Below are 26,839 nucleotides of genomic sequence, written 5' to 3'. Positions count from 1 at the left end.
CATCCGTCAGGCTAAGTGTAGACAGACAAATGACAACACTGCTGGAAACAGGCCAGAGAACAAAGAATAAGCTTTGTAAGTCTCTTTGGAACAGTATCAGCATCTTATAAGAGTTAGGAGGGGAACCAGAAAGAGTGCTTGATAGCTGTTCTTGGGCTTCACAATGCAAGGAAATAATGGACATACTGGAATGGGTGCAGCAAAGAGCCACAAAGTTGTTTAAGGGACTGAAGCTGGGAGGCTCTGGGCTGAGAGAGATGAAACTGTTCAGACTGGAGAAGGGAAGGCTCAGGGGATCTCACACACACGTACAAACTCCTGATGGGAGGGAAGTGAAGAAGACTAAGCCAGAGTTCCAAGGGGTGCCCAGTGACGGGACAAGAGGCAACGGGCACAAACTGAAATACAAGAAATTCTGTGCCTTCTCACCTCTGACACCCTGCAAATGGCCAGAAATCATTCTGGGATGGGAAACCTCTTGCAATGACTGGCTCATAAATGAATGAAGTTATGCTAATTATTGCCAATTAACTCAGGTTTCACAGCTGAGTACAGAGTAAAACAGCTCTATGTCCTGGTTTCAGTTAGGATAGAGTTAATTTTCTTCCTAATATTTGGTATAGTGTTGTGTTTTGGACTCATACCAATAGTATGAGAAAAATGCTGGTAATACACTCATGTCTTAGTTGTTGTTAAGTACGGCTTACACTAAGTCAAGGACTTTTCAGCTTCTCATATCGTGCCAGAGGGGAGGCTGGAGATACACAAGAAGCTGGGAGGGGACACAGCCAGGACAGCTGAGCACAACTGGCCAAAGGGATATTCCACAGCATATGACATCATGTTCAGTATATACACTAGGGAAAAGTTAGCTGGAAGGCCGCTGCTTGGGAACTGGCTGGGTATTGGTCAATGGGTGGTGAGCAACTGCATTGTGCATCACTTGTTTTACATATTATTTTATTACTATCTTCCCTTTCTGTCCTATTAAACTGTCCTTATCTTAACTCACAAGGTTTACCTTTTTTTTTTTTATCCCCCATTCTCTTCCCCACTCCACTGCAGGGCAAGGAGTGAGCAAACAGCTGTGTGGGGTGTTTAGCTGCCTGCTAGGTTATACCACAACACTATCACAGAGGAGAGCACTAACTTATCATATTAATATTACACTACTTCAAGTAGTCCTTCCAATTTTACCTATTCCTTTCTTTTCTGTGTCCTGACCTGCAACCTACATATATCAGTAATTTTTTTGCATAGAAGTTCATGAAAGCATATTTCATGTACTAGCAATTCACCAAAAATATTCATAATGAAACTCTAGCCTTAAAAAGAGCCACCACCCACATATTACAAATGCTTCTATTTGTACATTTATAATATTATTGTGGTTTAAAAGAAGGGAAGCGTGAACTTTTCAAATGCAGTACTCGAGCAGGATTTCAGCAATAACCTGAACATTTTGCTACCTTGCCACCTGCAGTTGTAACACTTACTCTGTAATCATATGTAGAGTCTGGGTTCTCCTCACAAGCAATGACCTCAGGTGCCATCCAATACGGCGTGCCAATAAATGTGTTTCTTCTCCCAATAGTCCTATCCAGTTGAGCGCTGACACCAAAATCCACTGAAAAGCCAAGCAGAGGTAAATAAATTAATAACAACTTGTATCCATGTGGCAGAGTGTTTGCTTGGCTACTTTCATGCTGTTTAGAACACCAAACCTTTGGGCTACAATGCGTATCAAATCTGAGTTCCTCCAGTACATCTTGTCCAATAGTTGAAATTTAACTGCCTTTTCTTCTTGTTTTTGACAGAAGGCTCAAATAAACAGCATGCTGAATCTGCCAGGCAGGTTACAGCATACTTTACTTGCTCTGGGAATACATTACAGAATAATTTATACTTGAGCTAAACACTACATTGAGTAGAACTTGAGATCTTTAACACGTATCTGAAAGGAAAAATAGTATCTATGGACAAGGCAAGTTTGGATGTGTCCAATATGGCCATTTGTGAAAGCTGGAAAGAACTATCATACCACTCCATTCTGAGGTGATTTGGCGTAACTTTTGCCCTGCATTCATACACTATCTTAGAACAACCTGAAGACTATACTGGTTTATTCTGATCTCAGACTCATTGTAATGAGAGAATCATGTGGTGCTCATTGTGCTGAAAAGTGTGTTACTTTCATCAGGATTGTATAGCAAAATGGTTTTGTACAGATATGAAGACAGCCCTATACAACCAATAATTATATGATTGCATTTTTATTTGAACAAGCCTCTAAGATTCACTAATTGGATCCACTGGGCATAGCACTTGTGTGCTATTCACAGAGAAGACTCCATCAAGGAGCAGATTTTCTCACTTAGTTACCTTATTGCAGGTCATCTGCAAACCATAATCATTTGTACTTCTATAATTTAATATGCCTGTTCAGCAAACCTTTTCCGACAGTAAGTAGGACTTGGTCTCTGCGATCACTGTGTGTTCTGTGCTTCTGCTCTCCAACCCTACAGTGAATTATTTCAAATAGAGACAGAGCATAAAGACCATCCCAAATAGAGAAGTGCCCTCCTTGACACTGCTCCTTTACAGCATTGCCATGTGTTCTCTGTGATGTCTTCCCAAAACATGAAAAACATCCCCTCCTCAACAGAGATATGTACTTGAGTTTAGTCTTAGGAAATCAGTTGTCAACACTGACATGTCACAGCTTGAAAGGAAATAAGTAAACTCTCCGTTATTTTTGAGTGATAACTATTAGTAAGAGCTACTCATCAGTGGTAGCCCTTAGACATAAGTAATTTCACCTACTGTCAGACATTAAGATCTCTAAGACCAGTTCCCTTAGAGAAATGGATTAGCATCATTTATTCCCTCAAATTTTTATTTTGGAAGTCTTTGCATGCCAGGATCTGCTGTGAAGGCCTGATGGTGCTGTGACTTACTAGACAGGTTCTATGTTTGACTGCCCAGAAGTAGCTGTATTCCCCACAGGCTGTGAGTGACATCCTTGCAGAACATGTCACATTTTCAGCTCTTTCTACATGACAGACACCTTATAAACACAAGCATTAACGTTACTTGACATATTTGTGGCTCTTATGTTACTGAAGGTTCTTTCCAAGACAAGACAGAAATCTTAAATTTTTATGAACAGGTTTCTAGCACACATGTAAAGAAACTTACCCAGCTTTACTTCTGCATTTTCTGTGAGAAGAACATTCTGTCCTTTAATATCTCGATGGATGACATGGTGAGCATGAAGATGTGCCAAGCCCTAAAAGAAAAACAGACTTTCTTTATTGCTTCTTCCTATCATTATCATGACTGTGTCATTATTGTCCTTTTCTGCTTTTACCCTTTTCAAACTTTATTAATGGAGAAAGTCCTTTCGATGTTATTAGCAACATGAAGACCCCAGTTCCGGAGAGGAGAGAGGACAGCAACTGCAGGTTTGATTATCTACTTTACCCACAGGCCTGACAGTAGTGGAGCACCTCTGAGGTCAAGTGTGAAGAGAACAAGGTGCAATATCTTAAACTGGTGTCCCAGAATCAAGGGCTGCCTCCTTAAACTATGTATTAAAAGCAAACAAAAGAGGGAAAGAGCAATGCAGAATGGTCTGTATGAGGACCAGAGACAGCAGCTGGCTGGATACAGTGGCTTAAGTTCTGCATTCAGCAAAACAGTGTTCAACAGTAAAGGGACCACAGAAAGTTCAAAATACCGTGTCAGACCTCTTTTTGAATGCAGCAAATACTGTTTTCATTCAGCTAATATTTGTAATATTCTGTCTCCTCCTTCGTTACAAAATTGCTCATGGTTAAACTAGCATAGATATAAAGGAACACACTAGAATAACACGTTCTAGTAAGCCAGGGGATGCTTCACTCAAAATGCCTAGCCTCTGTAATAATAATGAATTCAAATAGAGCTTCCAACCAGCTTCTGTGTTTTCCAGAAGGGAACACTGTCAATCCACATGCAACTAGGTAATTCTGTTTAAGATTCTGGAATGCTGTTTAGTCAACATTGCTTCTAATAGTGTGGAAAAGAAGCCCCTGAGTGTGTGCACGTAAAGGAATTATGAACAGAAAGACCTTACACAGCACCAACAGCTGAAGCAAAGATCAGCAAGATCTCCTGATGTGGAAGACAGACTTATTGAAAACAGAAGATCTATTTACTTTTCTAGATGCTCAGAATGTGGACTTTCAGAAGATGGCTATTTGCCGTAGGAGCCAGGAATTTTCTGTACTTCATATAGAATCTGTGATTAACTACAATAATATGGGATGTCAAGCAGTCATCACGCTGGCTCTTCAGGCTCTTCTGAACTGAAGGACCACAGCCCATCAGCCCCACAGCAGCGCTCATCAGTGACCTACATTAGTGACCAAAGGCGGCTTCGTTGCAAACAAGCACCAAAGCTCCATTGGCACAACTCACCCTGAGAACCTCTCTGCAGATGTAGGCAATCCAGTCTTCCTTGAAACAGTTCCCTTTGGTCTTCTTCACCAGGTCAGTGACCGAGCCCGCACCGCAGTACTCCATCACCAGCTGCAGGAAGACAAACACCATACACCTTCACCACAGCGCTGACGGGCTGCCAGCGGACACACCACCTGCAAACACCCACTCCACCACAATCAAGGTGTGGCAAACTACATGCGACCTTCCCGGATGCCAAGGGACATAAAATCTGGTTTCCTGAATCGCACTCATTGCTGAATAAACAAAAAAACCCCTCAGTACGGTTCCTCTCCTACTGCAGGTTATGGGTTCTTTTTTTTCCTTTTAGAAACTATGAAATCAGAAAAACAATAGTTCATATAATAATACTGACAAACATGAGAAATTTCAAATTTTGAAAAAAATCCCATTTTGCTGCAAAGCTCCAAAAATCTTGCAGCCAAAAAAAAAAAAGGAGGGTTCATTTTTTTTTTTTTTTGCTTTATTGTGAATTCCTTTGTTGCCTTTTTTATTTTCCAAATGAAAAAAAAGGAGAGGAATGCAACAAGAAAAAGGAGAGGAGGGGAAAAGGACAAGCTCTCTTTCACTACTGTTAAAAAAAAATTACATAAATGTTTCATGTGGAAAAAAACCCACCTCAAACAACAAATCAGACTGACAAGACAAGTCACAAGTTTTATGCCCATCCTCAGAGGAAATCAGAGGGGATGGAAGACATGTAGGGAGGAACAATTTTGCTCTTTTATATGTTATTCTTCAGAACAATGACTTCAGAGTTTCACTGAGACAGAGTCCAAGCCAAGCATATTGGAGCTCTAAAGAAAAGAGCTGTAAACCTCATGAAGAGAAATAACACTAAACACTTACCCAGAGCTGATCATCTTGGCCTGCAGGACTTTTCTTTACAAACGCACCGTAATATGTAGCGATATTCCGGTGATGGGAATACTTTTTTAACATATTTATCTCCAGCTTGATTTCCTCCTCTTCATTCTGTAGCAAAAGAGAGCAGAAGGCTCCTTAGGTGACCAGAGATCACTGAGCTGTGGGGCAACCTCTGTCTTTGGAGGCTTCCAACATCCAGTTGGAACCAGCCTTGGGCAACCTGGTTTGATCCCATGGCTGACCCTGCTTTGAGCAGGAGGTTGGACCAGAGACCTCCTGAGGCTCCCTCCAACCTGAGTTATCCTGGGATTACGAGACTGCAACTGAAGGACAGGCTCTTAAACCAGTGACTGAATCACCCTGGTCCATTGGCCTAAAACAATGAATTGCTAGGGTTTGACTTAAGGAATCAAAAATGTCCCAGTTTGGGTATAACAAGCTCACATTGTCTCCTCAAGCGGCTTGGACAGGACCTAATACTCCCGAGTCTGCGGTTTCTGTATGCAGTAATTTAGTCTTAGAGAAATTAACCAGATTCAAACAAAAATAAAAATATTCCTAACACCCCATTACTTAAGTACTTGGAAAAGCACTTAGTGCACACATCAGCCCATTTGTCTTCCCAGTCCCGTGGAGGGTCTCGCTGGAAGGGAACCGAGCCAAGAGGGAGCTGACTTGTCACAAATCAAACTCCAGAGGCAGTGCAGGGCTAAGATCTGCTCCTTCCTTACAGCTGTGAGCCTTCCCTGCCTGGACCATGGAGTTTTTCCCCGCTCCTAACATCAGGCCAGCAGTGACTAGGGCTAGCACACCCCCAGACTTCTCCTTCCAGGCACTACCCAGCTCAGTTTTCCTTCTCCCTTTGTTTCAGTCTCTTCAGGGCAGACATTCTCTTCTGCCCAGTACAGCACCGTGCACAATAAGATAACTAATAGAAACACAAACTTTAATAATTACATTAGAAGGAAATGCCCTTTTTCAGACATAACTGCCTGACCTGAAGAGGTCCTCTCAGAACCAGCTCGTTTGCTACGTCACCACCAAGAGAACGGTGCACAATACTCAGTGAAATGTTGTAGATTTTGGCATTTCATTTGCTTTAATAGGAAATGAGTGGTGTTGCAAGGTATCTTTATACCAGTTAAAAGGAGTATGACAAAGCTGAAAATTAATTTACCTTGCTGCAAAACATCCCAGTCAGCACTTACTAGCTGAAGGGAAAAAAAGGATCTGTAAGGAGGGAGCAAGAACAGCTCAGCCCCACAGGACATTTTTCTGCACTTTTCCATTATTTTCCAGTAGTTTTGCCATCAAAGCATTCCTTTAACCATCACAACAGACTGCTTACAAAACCAGCTGTGTTGTCCTTTCTACCTGGAGCAAAACATTACAGCCTGACAGGCTGAAGCCAAATGCCATCAAGCATATGCATATGATGCATCTTATGAAACCCGACCACACAAAAATCATTCCAAACAGAACAAAGAGACCAATATGTTTTCCCCAGTAACATCAATCCACAGGAGACATGTTACTAGACTAAACCCTAATTGTTTTAAGCTTTAGGAAATGGGAAATGTAAAACAACCCCACTTGAGGCAAAAATCAGCTATTCCAGGTTTCAGAACAGCCCCTTTGTTGAACACAGGCTCCCAAGCTGCACACATTACACATTTATCTTTGGTTTGCAATTAAGGAGAAAGGAGGATCCTTAATCCTTGGTTTGATACAGCCCTGGATATTGCATGGCTTAATTAGCAATGGTACAGAGGAGCCCGGTGCAGCATGTGGACTCTCCAAGAGAAATCAGAGCTGGCTCCAGACAGCGTGCAGGAAACCCTCCAGAAGCACAGTCCTACTTCTCTCTGCATGTGGCCAGGGCACAACCAAAGGGAACTGAGAGCTTGTGCTGCTGCTTTCTGGGAGGGGAAACAAGGCTCTGCCCACTTTGGGACTCCAGATGGTACATGTGAAAGGGTAGAAATGGGCAGGTGAGGAGAAGGATGCAGAGAATAAGGACACAGAAATCACCATACTGAGTCCTCTCACTGATACAAGCTTCTGGTAATGGATCTTTAGGAAAGAAGGGCGGAAAGCTGGACAAACAGGGAGGACCTCCTTTCCTTCCTCTGCTGTCCCTCCTGCATCCTGCCCACTCCTCCTGCTAGGGCAACCAAACATGTGGAAGGGAAACATTCATCTTTGGTAAAGGCCTTCCCCAAATTACTTAAGATCCCTTCAGATATTAGGGTTTGTGTTTAGTTGGTTGGTTGGTTGGGTTTTTTTAACTCTGCCCATCTGCATGAACTTTGCACTGGTGGAGCCCGACTGGAAATCTTCCCTGCTATGCCCTCAGCACCCAGCCACAGCTTTCACCAAGTTCCCCCTGGGGAGCTGGCAGATCTCAACCACTTCCTCAGAGCTGTTGCCTCTTTTTCAGCTCTTCTTCCTTTGCCCAATTAATTTGCTGGATGTTGGAACTGTGCTGGCACAGCTCTTGTCTGAGTACTTTCTGTTCCTCTGCAATCTCACCTCCGCGTTTTTAAAACAAAGATAACCATGCGCTTGTTTGTAAACACGGTTGGAACACCAGGCAGGCTCTTCCACTCGCAAGAGCAAAGAGTAGCTGCACATGTGTAATGCTACTTTCCCATTACCAGAAAGATGATCCCATTTCTGCTTTATCTCATGCATTATCTATTAAACCAGAAGGCTGGAACCTGCTCCCTCCCTGCACCTGCCTGTTCCCTTGTCCATCAAGACAGTTACCTGTGCTCACACATTGCTCTATGCTGCTCGTGTCCAGGACAAGTGCCTTGAGAAGACACTGCTCAGACTGGACAGGGGGCTTCCCTGAAGAGCCCCCCCACCACTGAGCAGAAACCCTCTGAGCCAAACTCCTGCATCCTCCAAAGACAGAGATATAACTTCAAGTATCAGTCAGTCTGTAAGTGAAAGGGCTATATAGGACAGCTAGTAGGCATTACAAAAAGTACTGTGTATTCCCAGCGCTTGAGTGAATTTTGGAAAAAAATTAGTCTATTGCACACAGAGAAACCAAAGCAGAAGGGCAGATATGAGCAATTCCATCCCACAGGCCATGTCTGAGACCCAGTTAGGAACTGAACCTAGACCTGCTAAGTCTCAGGGCTACATACATCCTTCGAGCAGGGTGACCAGGGACAAAAGCGCCCTCAATTTTTCAGTGCATGCACATAGTCAGGATTTCCAGTTCCCACCACCCCTCTGACAGCGTTACCATCAGCCACATCTCCCAGGGGTCCAGAAACCTGCTCCTAAGTCATGCCACTTAAGAAAAGGAAGCAAGCTTGCAGATGTACATGTGCAAAAAGCTGTTTGCTTTCATAAACCAATGCGTTTCTGGGCACAGATGGCTGCATGCACAAAGATGACAGGTTCATGATCAAAGGCTATTTTTGAAGATGTGAGCCTATCTGCAATGCTATCAGGAAGCAAAGGACTAGAAAGCACACACCTCTGACCTCAAATGGAAACAAGATCATCAGCTGATAAACACTCCACCAAGAGACTTAGTACTGGGGCAGTTTTAATGACAAGTTTCTCATTTAAGCGTTATTTTGTTATCTGGAAAGACTGAAAGCAAGGACAGACAGAGAATGACCTGCTGCAGAAGAGCTGTTTGATCACCTGCACTGATAGCTGAAGAGAAAAGCAGCAATAACTCAATCTCTTTGCAAGCACTCTGCTCGGAGGCGCTGTCAGACGCAGGAAGCAGAGCCTGTGTGAAGGGGCACATGAGCACACGTTGCCATCAGCTCCCCTGCAATCATTTCAAAGGGTCCCCCCCACTCCCCCCGTAACGCGGCATGGCAGCACTTCCTGACAGATGTCCAGAGGATCCCGCAATGACCGCAGCATCCTGCTGCTGCTCTTCACAAACCAGCCCGGGCTGCAGCTCTCCTAGCAAAGGGCAGATTTGCTCAGCTCTTGGTGTGCCTCACATCTTAAGAGGTGAACAATCAAAGCTGGAGCTGGCCAGGGAACTTCTGATGAAATAATTTCTTGCCAGAAAAAAAACAAACAACAACATAGATTTGGTGAAACAATCTTTTGGCAGAAATGTACTCAGTACATTAGCTGAACGACCTCTTAGGGTGGATTTTCTAGTGGTGAAAATGATTTTCTGTTGCTAGAAGAGAGAAACCCACTGCAGAATATCCAAGTAGCAAGAAGGTAGCTCAGACCCCTGGGGTGTGAGACATCCTTGTTCAATCCCACGCTCTCCCAAGTCAGTCATGACTGACCTATGCCTGAGCAGGTTAATAATCAAACCACAACCAACCTACACTGCCGTGGGGGTCTGTCAAACTTGGCCACTGGAATGGCCCCACTTTGAATGAGATCTACTGGAGGCTTCAATTGGGGAGTCCTCTAAGCAGGTACACAAATCACAAGGCTAATCCAGACACTCAGCTCTTCTCCATTTTTTTGGAGACATTTGGAGAGAAAAAGACTGCATTTGCCTTGATTTTATTTTTTTAAATCTTCCTGTTTTCTACCACATGAAATCTTCACTCCCTAAGAAAACTGTTCCCTGTGCAGCACTAATCACATCATATAACGACCCAAAGACGAAAAAGGGCACAGGGGCCAGAAGCCTCCCATCTCACTCAGGCAGGTTTAACTAAGACAGCTTCCATTTCTCACAAGCCAAATTCCACATGAGATGTTGCTCTCCAGGAAAATTTATAGGCAGGACACTGGAGACATGGATTTCAATATTTTAAAGACTTTTAATGCCTCAAGCTAGCTTTTCAAGATAAAAGGATCAGAAAATAACTTAAACCTGAACAGACTAACAATGCAAGAGAAATACTGAATTCTTGACAGGCTCACAACATTGAAATTCTGGAGATTAAAAGGAAGCTTGCCAAGAAAGGCTGGACCAGATGATCCTTGACGTCCCTTCCAACCTGGGATTCTATGATTTCTACATTACACTTGGGACCCACTACTGCTCTAAGAGGCTTCAGTAATGAAATGCTATGAAGCAGAGAAAAGCTATTGCTATTTTACAGGAGAAATGAGCTTCAGAGATGTCCTGGACACGTACAGCATCAGCCCCAGCTGTACCCATGCTCCTGCCCACTGCAGAGCAAGAATGCATTGGCTTCAACCACCCATCTACTCTGCACTACAAGAGACCAGCAGCACGGCCCCTGGCCAGCAGTAACCCCGTTTCTTGCAGCCACGCAGCTCACCCCGAGTGCTCTGGGAATTTGCACCAAGGCGCCAAAGGGCTGAGGACCGCAGCTGCCACCCCCACCCTGCACACAACCACCCACCACACCGAAAACAATCCGGGTTTACCGCATCACACCAAGCTGTGACGTGGTGGCTGAGGAGAGGACAACCCCAGGGCAGAGCAGACAGCTGCAGGAGGAACCAGCAGCAACCACGTGAATTACTCCTGCACTGGGCTCCCAACATCTCGCAGAGGCAACGCCAAGGGCCTGGAGGAAACCCATGATGAAGCAGAGCACTGCATCCAGGTCTGCCAGCTTGTGCCCCAGCAGCAGGAACACAGCCAACCTCGTATTACCGAAGTGGAAATAACAGGAGAAAGCCTTGTACTCACCCAGCACCAAGGTCAGGAAGCAGAAACAACCAAGCACAGCTGAACTGGATTTGTTCATGGTTTAGTGGGAGAAAAGCACCAGGGAAAACCCTTCCAGGTAGCTGCACCAACACACTCACCACTCAACTCTCAAATCATCACAACTGTTCTGCATTAAGTGACTCAACATGAATATAGCACAATCTGTTATCATTGCCCCTCAAGCAATGGGACAGATTCCCCAGTATGATGCTGGCCCTGTAGCCTGCAAGGAAGCAGCAAATCAGACCTAAACAGCTGGGTTTTGTCCCCAGAATCATGCAAGTCTATCAACACGAATTCTTGAAGCTGGACCACAATACTGTCTTCCATTTAAATTTTGTTTCCAAGTAATGAGGCATTACTGAATGCTACAGTTTGTTCTTTATGTACAAAGGAGACCACACTATATATAGCAAAGGGAAGGAAATCTTTCCAAGGTTCCCTTCCTACAGCTTTTGCTTCAATTGTTTCATCAAGGAAGGGACTGTCACTGGTGTTAACATGACGGCCCACAAGTGACATCTTTGGCCAGCCCTCAGGCACTGTTGACTGACCCAGCAAAGCATGGGGCAGTCCATACAGCAGCTCTGGATCCCTTCCAGGATCTGTCCTGTCAGCTCCTCTGTCAAAGCACTGAGGTGCTCTGGTCTCTGATCTCTGCAATCTGTCTGCAACCCTAACCTTATTCTCTCTCCTTTCCAAAATCCAGCAGCCTCATGTTTGGTGACTGCCATGTTTTAAAGCCAAAGCACCTGATGATATATGTACCTATAGAGCGAGAAGAAAAAATCCCACCAATCTAATGTAGCACTCATTTAAAAAAGCACTCTCCTCTGTGCATGGAGAACAGCAAAACTGGTAATTCAGCTACACATGCATATTTTACAAGGTAGCAGCCGTAGCCAAACCAACCCTTACATATCTAAGTTCAAAAAACCTAATGTGCAGTTCAGACTACTTGCTGCTCAGGGCTGGACTCCCACATCATCAGCAGAAAGAACTGTCCTTGACTCGCCTTATGTGACAAGGCCCACATAGACACCAACTTGTTCTGCTGACTTCTAAGACAATCAAAAGACATACAAAAATACAGGCGAGGCTTGCTTGTGTGTGCCCAAAACACCATGTGTAGATGTACCATTGGCAGACTTGGCCCAGAGGACTTAGCTCTGTTTATTATTTCAGGTGATAACCCTTCCGCAATATCGCAAAAGGTCTCTCGCTTTATCTGGGAGTTTTGTACCCCATATCTACACTGCCAGAGGACAGAATGGGGTGCTGGTCTTTGGTGAGACTAAGCGCATCCTAACAACCCGCAGACTCCCAATGACCTTGAGAAGAGGCAGCAGGGAGTCTCCCCAACCTTTCTGGGGCTCAGGCTCACATGGTCTCAAAGAGGTAAGCTGCTTTGCTACCAAATGTACTCTTAAAAGGAGAAAAAACCTTTTCGGGACCCTGTTCCAGCACTGACACCACTTTATAAATGTGAGCAGGGCCAGTGCCAATTAAACTGTCTCCTTTTCTCATCTGTCAAACAACAATAAAGAAGTGCCACATTTGCATGTCTGACATGCTCCTGCTTGCTGGCTGTCAGGGTAGCTGCTCTGAGGAATGGCTGGCACGCGAGGGCAGAGGATGTGAGAGAACAGCAGGGGCAGCGCAGAGCTGCAGGAAATCTTTTACTTGCTGTCTCTGGAAACAGATAATCAACTAGATGTAAGCAGGAAGATAGTTCTCCTCTTTGTTATTACAGACCATCAAAACATATAGCATTGCATTCCCTTATTGTGTGGTTACCACTGGTCAAGCACAATTGAAAAATCTGGTTGTATTAACACATCAGCACTTTATAAAGCACAAACCAGTGCTCAGCAACCATAATTTATACTACTGGATCATCTTTTATAAGCTATCCGCCTTCTCACAGTCCAATTATTTATTTCTCCTTGCACGGTGATAACAACTTCTTTATTTTTGGTTTTGCACTTACCTCAGTAACATTCATCACTTTGATCGCTGCTAGCTGCCCAGTCTTAACATGGCGACCCTGTTAAAATAACAGAAGACTAAGTAAAACACATATGCATACTATGTTTACAGTAACAAATTAGGCATATAACAACTGGGCTTGAGTACTTGCTTTCAGTCACATATCAACAAGCTTTCAGTGACATAAAACTATCAAGATAAAGTTTGGTGATGTGTTATCAGGCCCATACCCTTACCATGCTCTAACGTTAACTGAGTTGCCTTTGCAGAGCTGAATTTCCCCAAAGTGAGCAGCAATGCTGGGAGAGTTCTGCTGTCTGACACAACATGGCACGAGCTTATGGGTCTCCAGACAGCTCCAACAGGCACTGCCACCCCTCAAGCCTCCTTCTCTGGGAAGACCCAGACCTGGTTCTGACCTAACCAGAACCACTCTGTTGTCCTGCAACCCAGGGCTGACACGTGGTGGGAAGCAAGGCTCTGGGTAGCTGGCACTGTCCTCAGCTCCCCACCCTACGTCTTCTGGCTCACCTCGGGGTGAAGAGGAAACTCTGGGTTTCACTACATCAATCTGGCAACCTCTATGTGGCTGCCAAGAACCTAAAGCTGCATGTACTTTCTTAGTGTGCTGCCTTTTTTTTTTAGAATTCTTAATTCAGCTGAGTTAACTATATCTCAAGCTACCTCCCAAAAAGCATGCAGAGACTTTGCATTTAAAATGTAGTCTTCTAGGGTGGTGGGGAGCAACTCTTCCAGGGCTTTAACTGTGTGTATGCCTACATACATACACACACTTTACTAGGGAAATGCCTACACCACACCATCATTATTAGGCAACAGATAACTGGTGATTTTAGACTTGGTAAAGTGGCTGGTTTTTGAAAACAAAGCTAGGAAAAGGAAGGTAATAGGGAATAAAGCTATTACAAGGGCAAACTTGATAACGACACTGACAAAATATGGTTCACAAGAATGGATATTAGAAGCACAACCAGGAATCTTGCTGTAAATTATAGTTTCTTTGCTTGGGTAGGTCAAGTTGCTCAACAGATGCCGTAGATACAGCGTTCTGCCATGATAACCAACACTAAACACTAATCTCATACTGCAGTATAGTATCAAAAGATTTGTATGAACAGTGGGTTGGCTACACATCCTAACTCCTCACTTCCATCAAATCTTCAGAAAGGGGTTTGAAGCTTTGAGACTGCAATTTTGTTCCTGAAATAGTAGTGCCTGCAAAGCTGTATATTGAAATAACTAACTGACATCAGTTAAGTGAGCCAGAGGAAATCAGGAAATCAAATACGAACTGCTGCAGTTTGCAGACAAAATGATTTGCAGGTGCAACTTACACCGGCAAAATTAAAAGCTGGGTTGATGTCATTTAAAAATCCTGGTCCTATCTGCACAAAACTGCATACCAGTGTTATTTCTAAGACTAAGCAATTTTGCATCGAAGAAAAATGATTCTTCGTTCTCAGGTGATATGTCACAGTCATGTTTTCTTTTACAGAAAACTAAATCCTGCTGAGTTTTTGTATATTTATAAGTGTCCTCTTTCTGTGGAAGCGCTCCTGGGATTGCTTTTCTCCTGGGATTTTTTTTCTCATAAGCTCTTTTTTTTCTCATAAACTTTTTCTTATAAACTAGAATGATAGGTTTTACAAACTACTACAGACCTCATGAGGAAAACAAATGGGACACACCCTCACCAGGCCCAGGACACGATGGGCAGTGGCAAGTGCCAGCCTGGCAGATGCTGGTGTTTGGTCAGCATCCATGCCCTGATGTTTGTTTGGTCAGCATCCATCCCAGCTGACGTCAACCCCGGTTAGCGAGCTTCCTCTGCACAGCCACAGCTCCTTTGTTGGAGGCCATTGTTTGCAAATGTTTCCAGGCATTGAATGTCTTGGCAATACAGCGATAGAGGGCCTTCCACAAAATACAGTCATGCTAGACACGTTGGCACCCTGGTTTAACTCCAGAGTTTGTCTGGAGTCAAGAGCGCTGACAATTCCATGTCTCTGGCCACCACACATAGTCGGTGACCAGCCCATCAAAATGCTGAGTCTCTCTTGGGCTGCTGAACATTGTGCAAAGGAAGACGTCAAGAATCAACCCTGATTTTCACATTTACAGTGAAGCATGGAGATGTGCTTCTTTACTGAAAAAATAAATCAATCAACACTAGGCTATCATTGCACTTGATACTGAATATTCATAAGACTAAGAAAGGAGGAAAGGCTTGGCATTCAGTTTTGATTTCACAGCATGGCATCTGGTCAAATTGTTCCTCTGTAAAACAGACATCTACTCTTTTGCAGCCTCGGTTATTTCCACTGCATGCAAGCCTTATGCTCTCACTCACTTCTACCATTATAGATGAGAATACTAAATCCCCAAAAAAGTTCGCAAAATTAGCATTTATGGGAAAGAAAACAACAAGCCCTTTTGTTCGGTGGGTTGTGTTTCACCTTCACATAACAAATGTGTCCCTGTTAAATGAGATACACAAATCAATCCTGCTTCTGCATTCCCAAAAGCTCCCATGTCTGCAAGCGGGCTGACGGCTGGGCGAGAGGAGCTCAGACTGTGCAGAGAGGGCAGGATTGTGCCCCATGCCTTGTCTGAGTGCCCTGTCTTCCTCGCACCGTATGAAGTTACTACGAGCCTGAGGGAAATGCACAGGCTCACCTGCAAAAAATACTCTTTGACTGGGTAAAGCAGGCTTTATACAGAAGTGAATTCTGTTAACTACACACACTTCGGACCCTCACGTTCTTTTAGAATCCTTTTTCCTGGAACAAAATAGAAAGCAATTCAATCCAGCAGAGAATCCAAACCCTTCTCAAGAAAGGAAAGAAGCAGTAAAAACTCATTCCTGCTTGTTTGCTCTAATTCTCACCTCACAGCAATTTATTTTCAACAACTGTTATCACACTTTTTTCAAGAGAGTCTTTCACATTTCTTGGTTGCATTAAGCTGAAGAACCTCGTCTTCCACCCCACAAGTTTGCACAGGGTAACGCAGAGGGCTGCAGGTTAACCTCATGAAAAGGCATAAACATATCTATATGTTTACATCTGCCTTTTGTCAACGATCTAAAAGGCATGAATTAGTTTAAGTGTGCATAAAAAAAGAAGTATCTTGGAGAGTGTAGCTAAATATGTATCTACAGCTATATATCTACATAAAGACATTTTCATCATGAGATACTAATTTTACTGTCATCTGGGCAGATTTATTTTTGATTGCTGTTGTACATTTTCCTATAGTAAAGGATTTATTGTTATTGTAGAGCAATACATCTCAAAAGTGTCTGCACCTGCTAATGTATGCAATGAACAATGTGGCAGAATCACACAGCACACACAATCATTTCTCCTTACCTCTGACATCATCCCAACACACACAAGTAAAACCTTTCCTTCAAATACTGCCAAAGGAAAAGGTTCAGTCAGTGCAGGCAAAATAATCGGAGAACCCTGGAGACATCCTAGATTTTATTCCTTCTCCTCCCCAGAACTTCACTGTCTATTCAGTTAGTTATGAAATAAATGGGCTGAAGCAAAGACACCCAACAGCTCACCCAAACACCAGCAGTCCCAGTGGGCACCCTACTGAACTCTGCACCACCGCCCAAAACAGCGGGGGTGCTATTGCGAGACTCCATGCTAAGAAGCTGAAGCTTTCAGAGGATCTGCATGTTCACGTGAAAAACCATTAATGCCTGTGCAGCTTATCTGAGCACGGTAACAGGCTTCACGTTACATCTGCTTTAATAACCAGGCTACGGCTGTGCTGGCAATCACATTTCTCTCTTTTACATTGGCTTTTCAAACTGCTTTGAGTTCATTTTCTTTGACATCTCTAAAAGCAGTAAACATCCTGAACCCAGCCCTGGGCTTCTCGTTAACACACCGAGACTAGTGCCTGAGTAAGAAGAGGTTTCAGGGCCTGGCCCCTTATTTTTTCGTTTATCAATAAATCTCAGAGGTTAGCCAGAGTTCATGGGAACTCACACATTGCTACTTTTGCTGAAGCCACAAGGTTGAGAATGTTTGAATTGTTTTGAGAAAGGTGGTATTTTGATTTTTGTTTAAAGCTCCAAGGAGCAACTGGATGTTTTAACTGTTTCCCAACCGAATAAGATCAACAGATGCACTTACTTCCAGTGACAAGACATGCAGAAGTTAATCTCTCTTGATTTAATCCAACATAGGAAGAAGAACAAGGGGCACTGCCCTTCCTAACCCTCTACACAATCGGCTGCTGCCCATCCTCTCCAGACCATTTAAAGGAATCAGCCTGTTGTAATTCAAGAGCCACCATTGCACATTTCCTCAGAAACTGAGCAGAGGGCAGGAATGGTCTCTGGGCACATTTCCCTAATAAAAGGTTTCATCTTTCGCCCAAATGCTCAGTTTGAGAGCAGGTTTCAACTCTGGAGAATGCAGCCAAAACATCCAACAGCCATCTGCAAGTCATCCATATTCCCACCCAAGAATATAGCATTAAATGCTGTCAAACTCAAGCAAAGCTTAGACACGAACAATTCTGAAGCCCAATGACTTTCTAAAATTGAAGTTCTTGCCTACATTTTGATGAAGTATCCAAGCTGGAAGAAATTCTCCCATTAGCTTCAAGTCCAGTAAAATTCCTTGTCTCCTCCAGAAAATATTTCTGCATGAAGTCTGCTGCAGTTGCCAGTTAGTCACTACAGTAACATTCAGCAAATGTGGAGCCAGCGTACACATTTTTCAAATCTGCATACTGCTCATTGCAGCCACATTTGTAGGTGCTTTATGCCAAAGATCTGGTTCTGATGAGCTCCAACTGTGCATTATCTCCGCAGGGAGATATACATGGAGTAGGACAGACTATTCAGTGTTATTTCTATTAGATATGCATTTATCATTTTAGCTGAATTAGATAAATGAACTGCTTATCTATGCCCTCTACTGAGGGTCAAGACGTATTTTTCTATTTACATCAAATAAGAGTATCAGCATTAGCGGTCAAGCTATTAACTGATAAAGGGGCCTTACATGAATTAAGTATATTTACAAAAAGATTCATTCAGTCATGTACAACACCTTTTCCTATTAGGTCCAAACAAAAATTTGGGGCAGTCCCTGGCTTGGGCCACGATTACAACCACAGACCCAAGGTCCCAGTGACACAGGTGAGATTGTCAGGCTGTGGGTCACATGCAAAGAGCTTGATTAAGAGCTTCCCTCGAAGATCCTGCACAGCCCTCTCTTCCTAGGGGTGGCAAACAGCTCCCAACAGCTTCTATCCCCACTTGTGATCCAACAGATTTGAAGTGGACAATTGCATGTCCAGATGACACAACCCAGCCGTCCCATTACAGTGCTGCACACTGTGCCAAGGCAGCCCATGTCAGTCCCCTCACACGCTTCCTTTTTGGCAACAGGCGCTCATTAAAGTCCATGTGTTTACGGGTCCGTCCCATGTAGCTGTCACCATTTAACCGCGGCAGGAAAAGGCACACGTGAAGGGTGGCTGCAGGACACCAAGGCAGCATTAAACTGTTGGATATGACTGTGCAGAAGTTCCCATCTGCGCCCACGTCATCTCTGCAACGAGAGGTACAACCTCACTTTTCTCCCCCTTATAAAGCAGAGACTTTGGCGAGGCTGTAAGGTGCAAGGACATGTCCCAGCTGCTAGAAGCCTCAGACACTTGTCAGTTTGTACCTTTGCGCCCACCTGGAGGGCACTTTCACATCAAACATGCTCTGCCACCAGGCACACACGTATGCAGCGCACTGAGGCTGTGCACAGACCCGAACAGCTCACGACACCTGCACAGAGGACCTCCCGGTGACCCTTGGCAGCACTGCCTGCTGGGGTAATCCAGAACGTTGCACAAACTTAACCCTTGGGACCTTCTCTGGGTATTGAAGGTTTGGATTGGAAAGCAAGATGTGGCTGTCAGAGGCGGAAGACTTTGGAGGCCAGAAAACCTTCCCAGCCAGGAGCATTTATTATGGGATAACTTATGCATGCTGCAGCCACCGGCCCTTTGGGAGCAGGGTGAAGGCACAGCTGTTTTGCTGCAAGCTCTTACTGAAACTGAACTTCAGCAACGAGGCTTCCTGTTCAAAACCCACTTAAGAACTTTGAAGTTTGAGCCCATCTCAGGTAAACCAGTGTGTGGCCCTGTGGTCGCTGGCAGGCTGCCAGCTCAACCTTCTGTGCCCCGAAGGACAGGACCCCACCCTTTTGCCCCTCTCCTCTCCACCCCTTCCATCCTGCTAACACAAGGAAAGCCTTCAAGAGACTATGCATTGAATGAACAATGCTCTGCGTAGGGATGCAGGAAACCCTATGTCCTATTCCCCATGACCTTAACAAAGTCACGATCCTTCTGTTTCCCTTTCCACCACACAGAGCTCTTCTTCTTAGACCCAGGTCTTTAGAAGAGATGAGCAATGTCTGGTGCCACCAGCCCCAGAGCCAGCCTGGGAACACCAGCTGTGCCTGTTCCCAGTGCCAGCAGGCAAGGGCAACTGCACCAAGCTCCCCAGGGGTTAGCACGGCAGGGAGAGGGACCCCAAGAACATAAAGGCTGCAGATGAACTGCTCTTGCACTGAAGTTCAGACACAGCCACTGTTTTACAGCGTATGGCTGCTCACAGCCAACATCCTGCTGTCCCTTGGGGTCTTGACTAATGCAAACAGCGGAACAGGGTTTGCACATCTGGGGGTGTAGCGTTTTGGTGCTGGAAAGCATCACCCAAGATGACAGTTCATAGGAGAGCTCTATCAGTCAGACCAGCCTGTAATCCTTGTCTCAGCAACTGGTACCATGTGAGACAACCCACTGTAATCATGCTTGGAGCTCTTCAGCTAAAAATACAGCAGTGACGCAAAACTTGAAACGGGCCAGGAATAAATTCCAAATAAGACATTGTTAAGAGTTTGGAAGCTCACAGATTGTTTTGGTTAGTTAATGGTCTGAGAAAGAGCTCAGGGTCAGCCATGCACTGAATCCTAGCGCTGGAATTCAGAAGTGACCCATTTCATTACAAACTATAACATGTGATCCACAAGCAAACAAAACCACCAAACACACAAAAAAAAAAAACCCCCAACTCACCATAACACACATCAGCCTTGGGCAGGTAATTACCAGTTTCAGAAAGTCTTGGGTTTTTGTTGGTTTGTTTGTTTTTTAAGCCCCTAGGAAGAATCCAGGACACTAGACACATGGAAATGCAGCTGCCATTTGGATTGTAGCGTCATCCTTTTAATCATGCGACTCAGGCTGCAGAAAGCCTACTTTTATTGACATTATAAAGTTTTAGCGGCACTTCAGTCACAACGTCTCCGGATATCTGTTGTATTGTGGGGCTCTGAATCAAAAAATTGTATTCCCCTAGAGTGTTTCTGCTCTTCTTTGAGATACGGGGAGATGCAACGTTCCCTTCAGAATTGACCATAGATATTTTCCTACAAGGGAACGCAAAGCGTGTCACCTGAACTCTACAAAATATGATCACCCCTGTCCACAGCTGGTCAGAATGGTGAACAACACAAAAATTAATACACTGTAAATAATCACAACGTGGTCTCCAAAGTTGATGTTTTTTGTTTGTTTGGAGGGTTTGTTTTTTGTTGTTTTTTCTTGTTGTTTTTTTTTTCTCCTACATGCTAATTCCCACTTCACAATTAGATATGTTCCAAGAAGTTAGATAAGATTTATGACTTTCAGTACCAGCCATACTATGAAGTCAAATGCTATCTAGCATGCCCTAGAGCTCAGGTTGTAAAACATTAACGGTGACATCTAATGTGTCTGCACATAGATATATAAAGAATGGAAGTTAATTAATAACACTTAGTGCACCTTTAGACAAAGCATGTTACGTTAATGAAGAAATATTATACATATATACTATTTATAAAGAAAAGAAAAATTGTTTAAAAAAATGATACACTGCATTCCAAATGGAAAAGGATAATTTTGTAAAGGTTAGAAAATTTATATAGCAAAAATGCCTTGAACATTCAGAGAAAACCAAGGTCCTTTCCTAGCAAACACCACTGCCCTGTTTCTGTGCAGAACAGGCCACTCTATCCCTCCCACTGTTTCTCTCTCCCCCTCCTCATCTCAGAAGCAGGTGAGTATTTTGCACTCACTCAAAGTGAAAATGCAACTTCTATTGATTTTTTTTTTTAATGAAGTTTCAGGGCTAAGATATTTAAAAAAAAAAAAATCCAGAATTTCTCTCAGGGCCCCTATTTGTGTCACATGGTTAAATAAAGAAACGAAAATATCACTGTAACTCATAACACTATGGAAGACAACTAAGTTGGCAGCAGTATAGGAGGACTTCCCATATACTAAAATAGTAACACGTTAGCCAAAAGAGGAGACTAGAATATATAACTTCTATCAGTCACTTAAAATTCAACCCATAATCACAATGACTAGAAGGGAAGGACGGATAGCACTCATTTCAACAGCACCAGATCAAACCACCCTGATCTCTGGAGGAAAAGGACAGATGTTCACCCCTGCTGCAAGTATCTGTAGCACAGCCCTCGTGGACTGTAAAGCTCAAGAGGCAACAGAAGCACTTTTTCTGCCTTAAAAAAAAAAAAAAACAACCCACAAAAAACCAACCAAACAAAAAAAACCCCTTTCAGTTCCTATTTCCTCCCATTGTACAAGTGGAAACGCAGATTGTTTGCTTTGCTTCATGTTTGTCTGTGTCTGACTGCAGACCAGTGGGAAAAGAAAATTAAACAAAGGAACAAATTCAAGACCTTTCGCAAACACATATTTGAGTACCTACATTTTTTGCATTACCAGTATGTTCAGTTGTTCATCCTTATGCAAAACATGAGCCACTCGAGGCTATGGCATACTGTGTAAGACTGGACTAGAGACTCATCTTTTGTGATTTTGAAACGTGCTCCCAAAGAGGTCATTCATATTGTGATTAGCAAGATCAAGCAAAGCACCAAGTGCTTTTGAAAACACCATGTTAGTCATAATACAAAGAACGGAGTTTTGTCCACTGCTTATTTGAAACGGGTGGTGCCTGCAGCAGAAGATCCCATGTAGTCTTCTGCAGCTCCATGCTCTGAGGAATCTGAAGCGTACCCAATTCTGGTGGCTTTTCCTTATTCACCTGACATCCAGGCATGATGCTTTAGATATCCTATGGCTGTTGGAAGTTTCTGTGCAACATGAACTATGTGCAAGAAGGAAGAGCAAGAACATCCCTCCGTGGGGCAGGTAAAAGCAGGGTGGCCCTTGGTGGGTACCAGCAGGAAGCCAGGAGCTGCAGCACATGGTGCAGCTCTGAGAGCTAACTCTAGACTGCCGCCACGCTCGGGGTCAGCATGGCTGGGGACACACAGCGTTACCGAAGGCGTAGCTGCTCCTGGTGAAGGATCAGACTCCCACCGACTTTGACACAACTTGATCTGGCCCAATCTGTTTTGTATATGGAGATATTTCAGGAGGGTCTAAGGGTAAAACAAGTTCTCCGAAGCTCTAGCTGTCCTCTGTTCGGGAAGTCATCCAGGTGCTTGATTTTGGAGATAACCGCAAGACCCTTGAACTCCTGTGGCTTCTCATCACATGCTCAAAGCCAAGCATGTGCTTTGCCAAGTGGCCTGAATGGAAGCTACTACCAGCAGGGACAGAAAAGCAATGTTTTGGGGCCATACGTGGGTCAAGAAAGCAACTCAGAGAGCAGCATGGTGAATGGGAGAAGTCTGAAAAGCAGGCTATGCAGTTATCCCCTTTTCCTCACACTCCATTTATTGGGACATAAAACCTGAGTTCTTTAAGCCTAAATTTCAGTATTAGCACCAATAACAGTTTCAACAGCTTTGCCATTCATCCTGGGCTTTGGCATTTGTCACGTTTCTTAATGTCTGTTGAAACATCCTGTTGGGTTTCCAGCCTCAGACACCCATCATGGCTCACTACCCCTGCCAGGGGCATGGAGGCTTCACAGACACAGCAGCTTTCTTCTTCCAGTGGGTGTTCTGCCCTGGGGATGCCTGAGCTGGTGGGTCTGCATGCAGCCAGCAGCAATGGGGACCCCAGCTGCCCAGCGTGGGGTGGCAGGGATGCGGGGACGGGGGGTTCGCAGCCCCACAGCCCCTCTTGCTGTGGGCAGGAGGGCTGCAGCAGCCCTGGCACAGAGCCGGTCCCGCTCCACACCTGGGGAGCCCCACAGTGATTTATGACAGCCAAGGTCCACTGCGCCAAGAAGTCTATTCACCCAGAAAAATAAACAGTTCAGGAAAAAAGCCTCAGCCTTTGGAAGGCTCTCACGTTGCAGATGGGGGCCATTGAGAAGCTAAGTCTAGGGAGAGGTACGAATCCCTCCACCCCAGTGAATTTTCGCTGCCTGACTCAGCGCAGCCTGACTCCATTTACAGAAATACAGGGCACTGGAGAAAAATCTATATGCAACACATCTCTGCTGGATGAAGTCACAAGCAGTTAAATGTGTCCCACTGGCCCCATCCTGCTGAAAGGAAGTTGGGGCTGGACTGTAGGTCAGCTGATGGGTGGCCAGACTTCCAGAGCAGGAATCCCTCAAAGGAAGGGCTTTTTGGCTCACTCTCACTATGAAGCTCTGAAGGTCAATCTGCACACAGCAATTACAAACCTCATGTTATGAGAGTCATGCTTTAACTTTTTAAGTAATGCAGCCTTCCCAGATGCATGCTAATAAAGAAAGGCTTTATCAGCCTTCTATTCCACATAAATATAACTTTGTGTGCACATTAAGCTCTCAGCAATTATATCACTGAATTTTTAAAAATCCTTCAGCATTCTTGCGAACACTAAGTAGAACATGGTTGAATCTTCTCTTTCATGTAACGCAGAACATGGACAAGTTTCCGCATGGGTTAAAATTGTGTTGCTGGGGTTATGGCAGGCAGGGTGAACAGCTCAGACTCCAAATTCCAGCCTAGATGATGAGAGCTGCAGCCACCTTAAAGGTGATTTACTTTTTCATTCATGTTCTGCTGGTGTTTTCTTACACAAATTGCTATACCATGTGGGTGCGCAGCTCTCTGCAGATGGCTGTGTGAGACAGTACACTTGGCACTGCACAGGACAGCCCAGTACTAACAGCTGGAATCAAATGGTTTTCTCTTGTGGCTTCTGCGCCTTTCCTCCAGTACTTCATGGCAAACACCCTCCCCTACATCTCTCTTTATGTGAGGTGAGCCCTGAAGTCAAAAACTCTACCAAATACTGCTGTGGAGTTCAGAAGATCTGAGGTTTGCCTAGGGAAAGGTCATTATTTTCACATACATACAAAAGCCTTCACAGAGCATTTAACTAAGGAAAAAAGAGCATCCACTCTCAGTGCCTTTTCATTTGGCTCTATTTGATGCATCCTCTCAAAAATTAAAAAGGGAGTTAATGGACACAATTAGCCTGTGAGGAAATACATCAGTCTCCAGATTTCTGAATGAGCTCTGCAAGAGATGAACTGCATGGCACTGATCTCACAGCAGCAGTCAACCCCTGTTTCCTTCCAAAACCCTATTGGCCAGATGGTCCACAAAACTCCAGGGAAAATTACTTAAACGTTTCGAAAGGCTTTCAGTATTAAGCTGGTCCCCAAAATGAAACCAGTTTACCCTTCTAATTACTCTTAAAAGTAAAGTATACGTTGCTTTTCTAATTAAATTAAGAAGGAGTGGTACTTCCACGTTCACTTTCCTAAAGCAAAAAAAATTAATTCCAGAAGAGCCTTAGTGGTTTGTTGGTTTTGTTTGTTTGTTTTTTCTAAACTGATCTCGTCACTTTCACACAACACCAGCCTGGCTGGCCAAGGTTCTCCTCTCGAGCAAGCTATCGGTCAGATGTGCAGTAATAGTTCCTGAACAGCTACAAGCAGTTACTGCTCAATGCCATATCTTCCAATTTGCTGTAGGGATCAAATCCAATCAAGGCAGAGAGAGACATGAACAGTGAACTCTTAAAAGGGAAGAAAAAAATACCCCCACAGAATAATTTCAAGAAAATGGCTAAACACATTAGAGCTGCAGAACTGCAGAGCATTAATCAATGAAGACTAGCATAACTACCAGCACGCAGGAAGCAAAAGCAGCAGCTGACCATTGGAAGAACCGGTCACAAAAGGGACCAAGAGTTTCCTGCAGTTAACCACTGGAACAGCTTTACCGGATTGTGAAACTCATCTCTTTGCCTAGCTCTGGTTAAACAAATCACGTTCATTTTGTACAGCGTCAGATGAAGCAGCACACAATCTAGGGAACGCTGCATTGGGGCGAAACAAAGGCAGAGCCCCGGCACAGGCAGGGACCCCCTTGCCCTCCCTGCTCTGCTGGCTGTGCCGCTGAGAGGGTCCCTGCGGGACTTCCCACCAACAGCTGCTGATGTTTATCCTGACACGTGGGTCCTTGCATTCAATTCTGGCTCCACTGAAGTCAGATTTCTTGCATCAGAATCTGCCCCATAAAAGGTCAAATTTCTCAAATAAAACAGTTCCCACTTTGCACCAAGTTTTCCACTGAAAAGGTGTGTATATTCAATGCTTTCTCTATTGGAGAAGGTGTGCTCACACTGATCCCACCACATGTTTTAGCCACGGTTTGTGACAGAAGAAATCAATCCATGCCATTACTGCAGGTGTGTCCATTTGTGTAAAAGTATCCGGCAACCAACTGCACTACTACTACCCAAAGTTCAGTGCCTATGGGAAAATAGTCTCTTCATAAAGCTGCAGACAAAGGACGGATGGAAACAGAGAACACTTGCTATTCTGATTGATCACAGATACTTTTACATTCACAGGCACACAGATGTGACTGGATTCCTCTCATTCATGATTTGTCAGTTGTTATGTCACATGAAGCTCTCCCAGGCAGCAACAGCATATCTGTAAACCTGTACAACACCAAATACAATGGGGCCCAAGGTACAACAGGCAAAAGTGCATGCAGATGCACAAACACATATCTAAATATTCAAAACTATAAGAACCACTGGCCCAGCCCACAAAACCTCAGGTGTCAATAATGCTGCATCAGAACCCTTCTTGTGATTCAGTCTCAAGCCTGGTTCACATTTTCCAGGCTCTGAACCGTATCTGCTTCCTTTACCTTGTAATAGCAATAACCTGTCCAGCCAGCTGCATCACATCATAAAGCAGCTGTCAAGACAAAAACAAACAAACAAAACAAACAACAACAACAAACTACAACAAAAAAACCCACAACCAAACAAAAAACACCACCAGCAAAACAATCTAAACATTCCACAAGGCATCCAGCTAATGCCAGCAGCTTACTGGAGAAAAGTGGAGTAGTATCTGAAGTGTGGTCTACACATATAATACTATTATATAAGCTTTAAAAACTGGCATCTCTGTTTTAACATCTTCTAATGGTATCCACTTTAAAATTTACTCTAAAAGTTGGACCATTCGCAAGTTTCAAAATAACTTCCTTTTGCAGCTTCTTGACATATTCCGTCACCCACATCCAGATGCCAAAATACACCAACAGCTCATTGCTCCCTAGGATGAAACTGGTAATACGTGCCAGAGAAAAATTTCGCAGGGTCAGCTAAAACTCTACAGCATTGGCAGTGCACATATTTAAATAACAGAAATTTAAATAACTAGGTCTCTATCTACAATAAAAGCATCTTAAGAAAACCAATAATATGAGAGCATATGAAAACTCCATAACAGAAAACCTACTTCTGAGTGCTTTGTATGGCCTTCCAGTTTCTGAACCTTTAGGTTTGGGGAGGGAAATGGGATTACAGGGAACTGCAAGCTTTCCTCCACTA

General features: G+C 44.0%; 1 protein-coding gene across 1 annotated transcript in view; it reads right to left on the bottom strand.

The window, feature by feature from the left end:
• The window catches only part of NRK (Nik related kinase), a gene marked incomplete at its 5' end in the record, with an annotated part of 96,883 nt that overhangs the window by 51,000 nt on the left and 19,044 nt on the right, over positions 1-26,839 (bottom strand). The window contains 5 exons of the mRNA XM_080352400.1: positions 1,497-1,627; positions 3,199-3,289; positions 4,462-4,572; positions 5,353-5,478; positions 13,002-13,058. Coding sequence (XP_080208526.1) covers positions 1,497-1,627; positions 3,199-3,289; positions 4,462-4,572; positions 5,353-5,478; positions 13,002-13,058 — 516 coding nt within the window. The remainder of the gene's footprint in view (positions 1-1,496; positions 1,628-3,198; positions 3,290-4,461; positions 4,573-5,352; positions 5,479-13,001; positions 13,059-26,839) is intronic.

This window comes from Nesoenas mayeri (assembly GCF_963082525.1).
Source record: "Nesoenas mayeri genome assembly, chromosome: 13".
Lineage (NCBI taxonomy): Eukaryota > Metazoa > Chordata > Aves > Columbiformes > Columbidae > Nesoenas > Nesoenas mayeri.
Note: the sequence above shows the minus strand (reverse complement) of the source record. Positions and strands in the feature narration are given on the sequence as shown.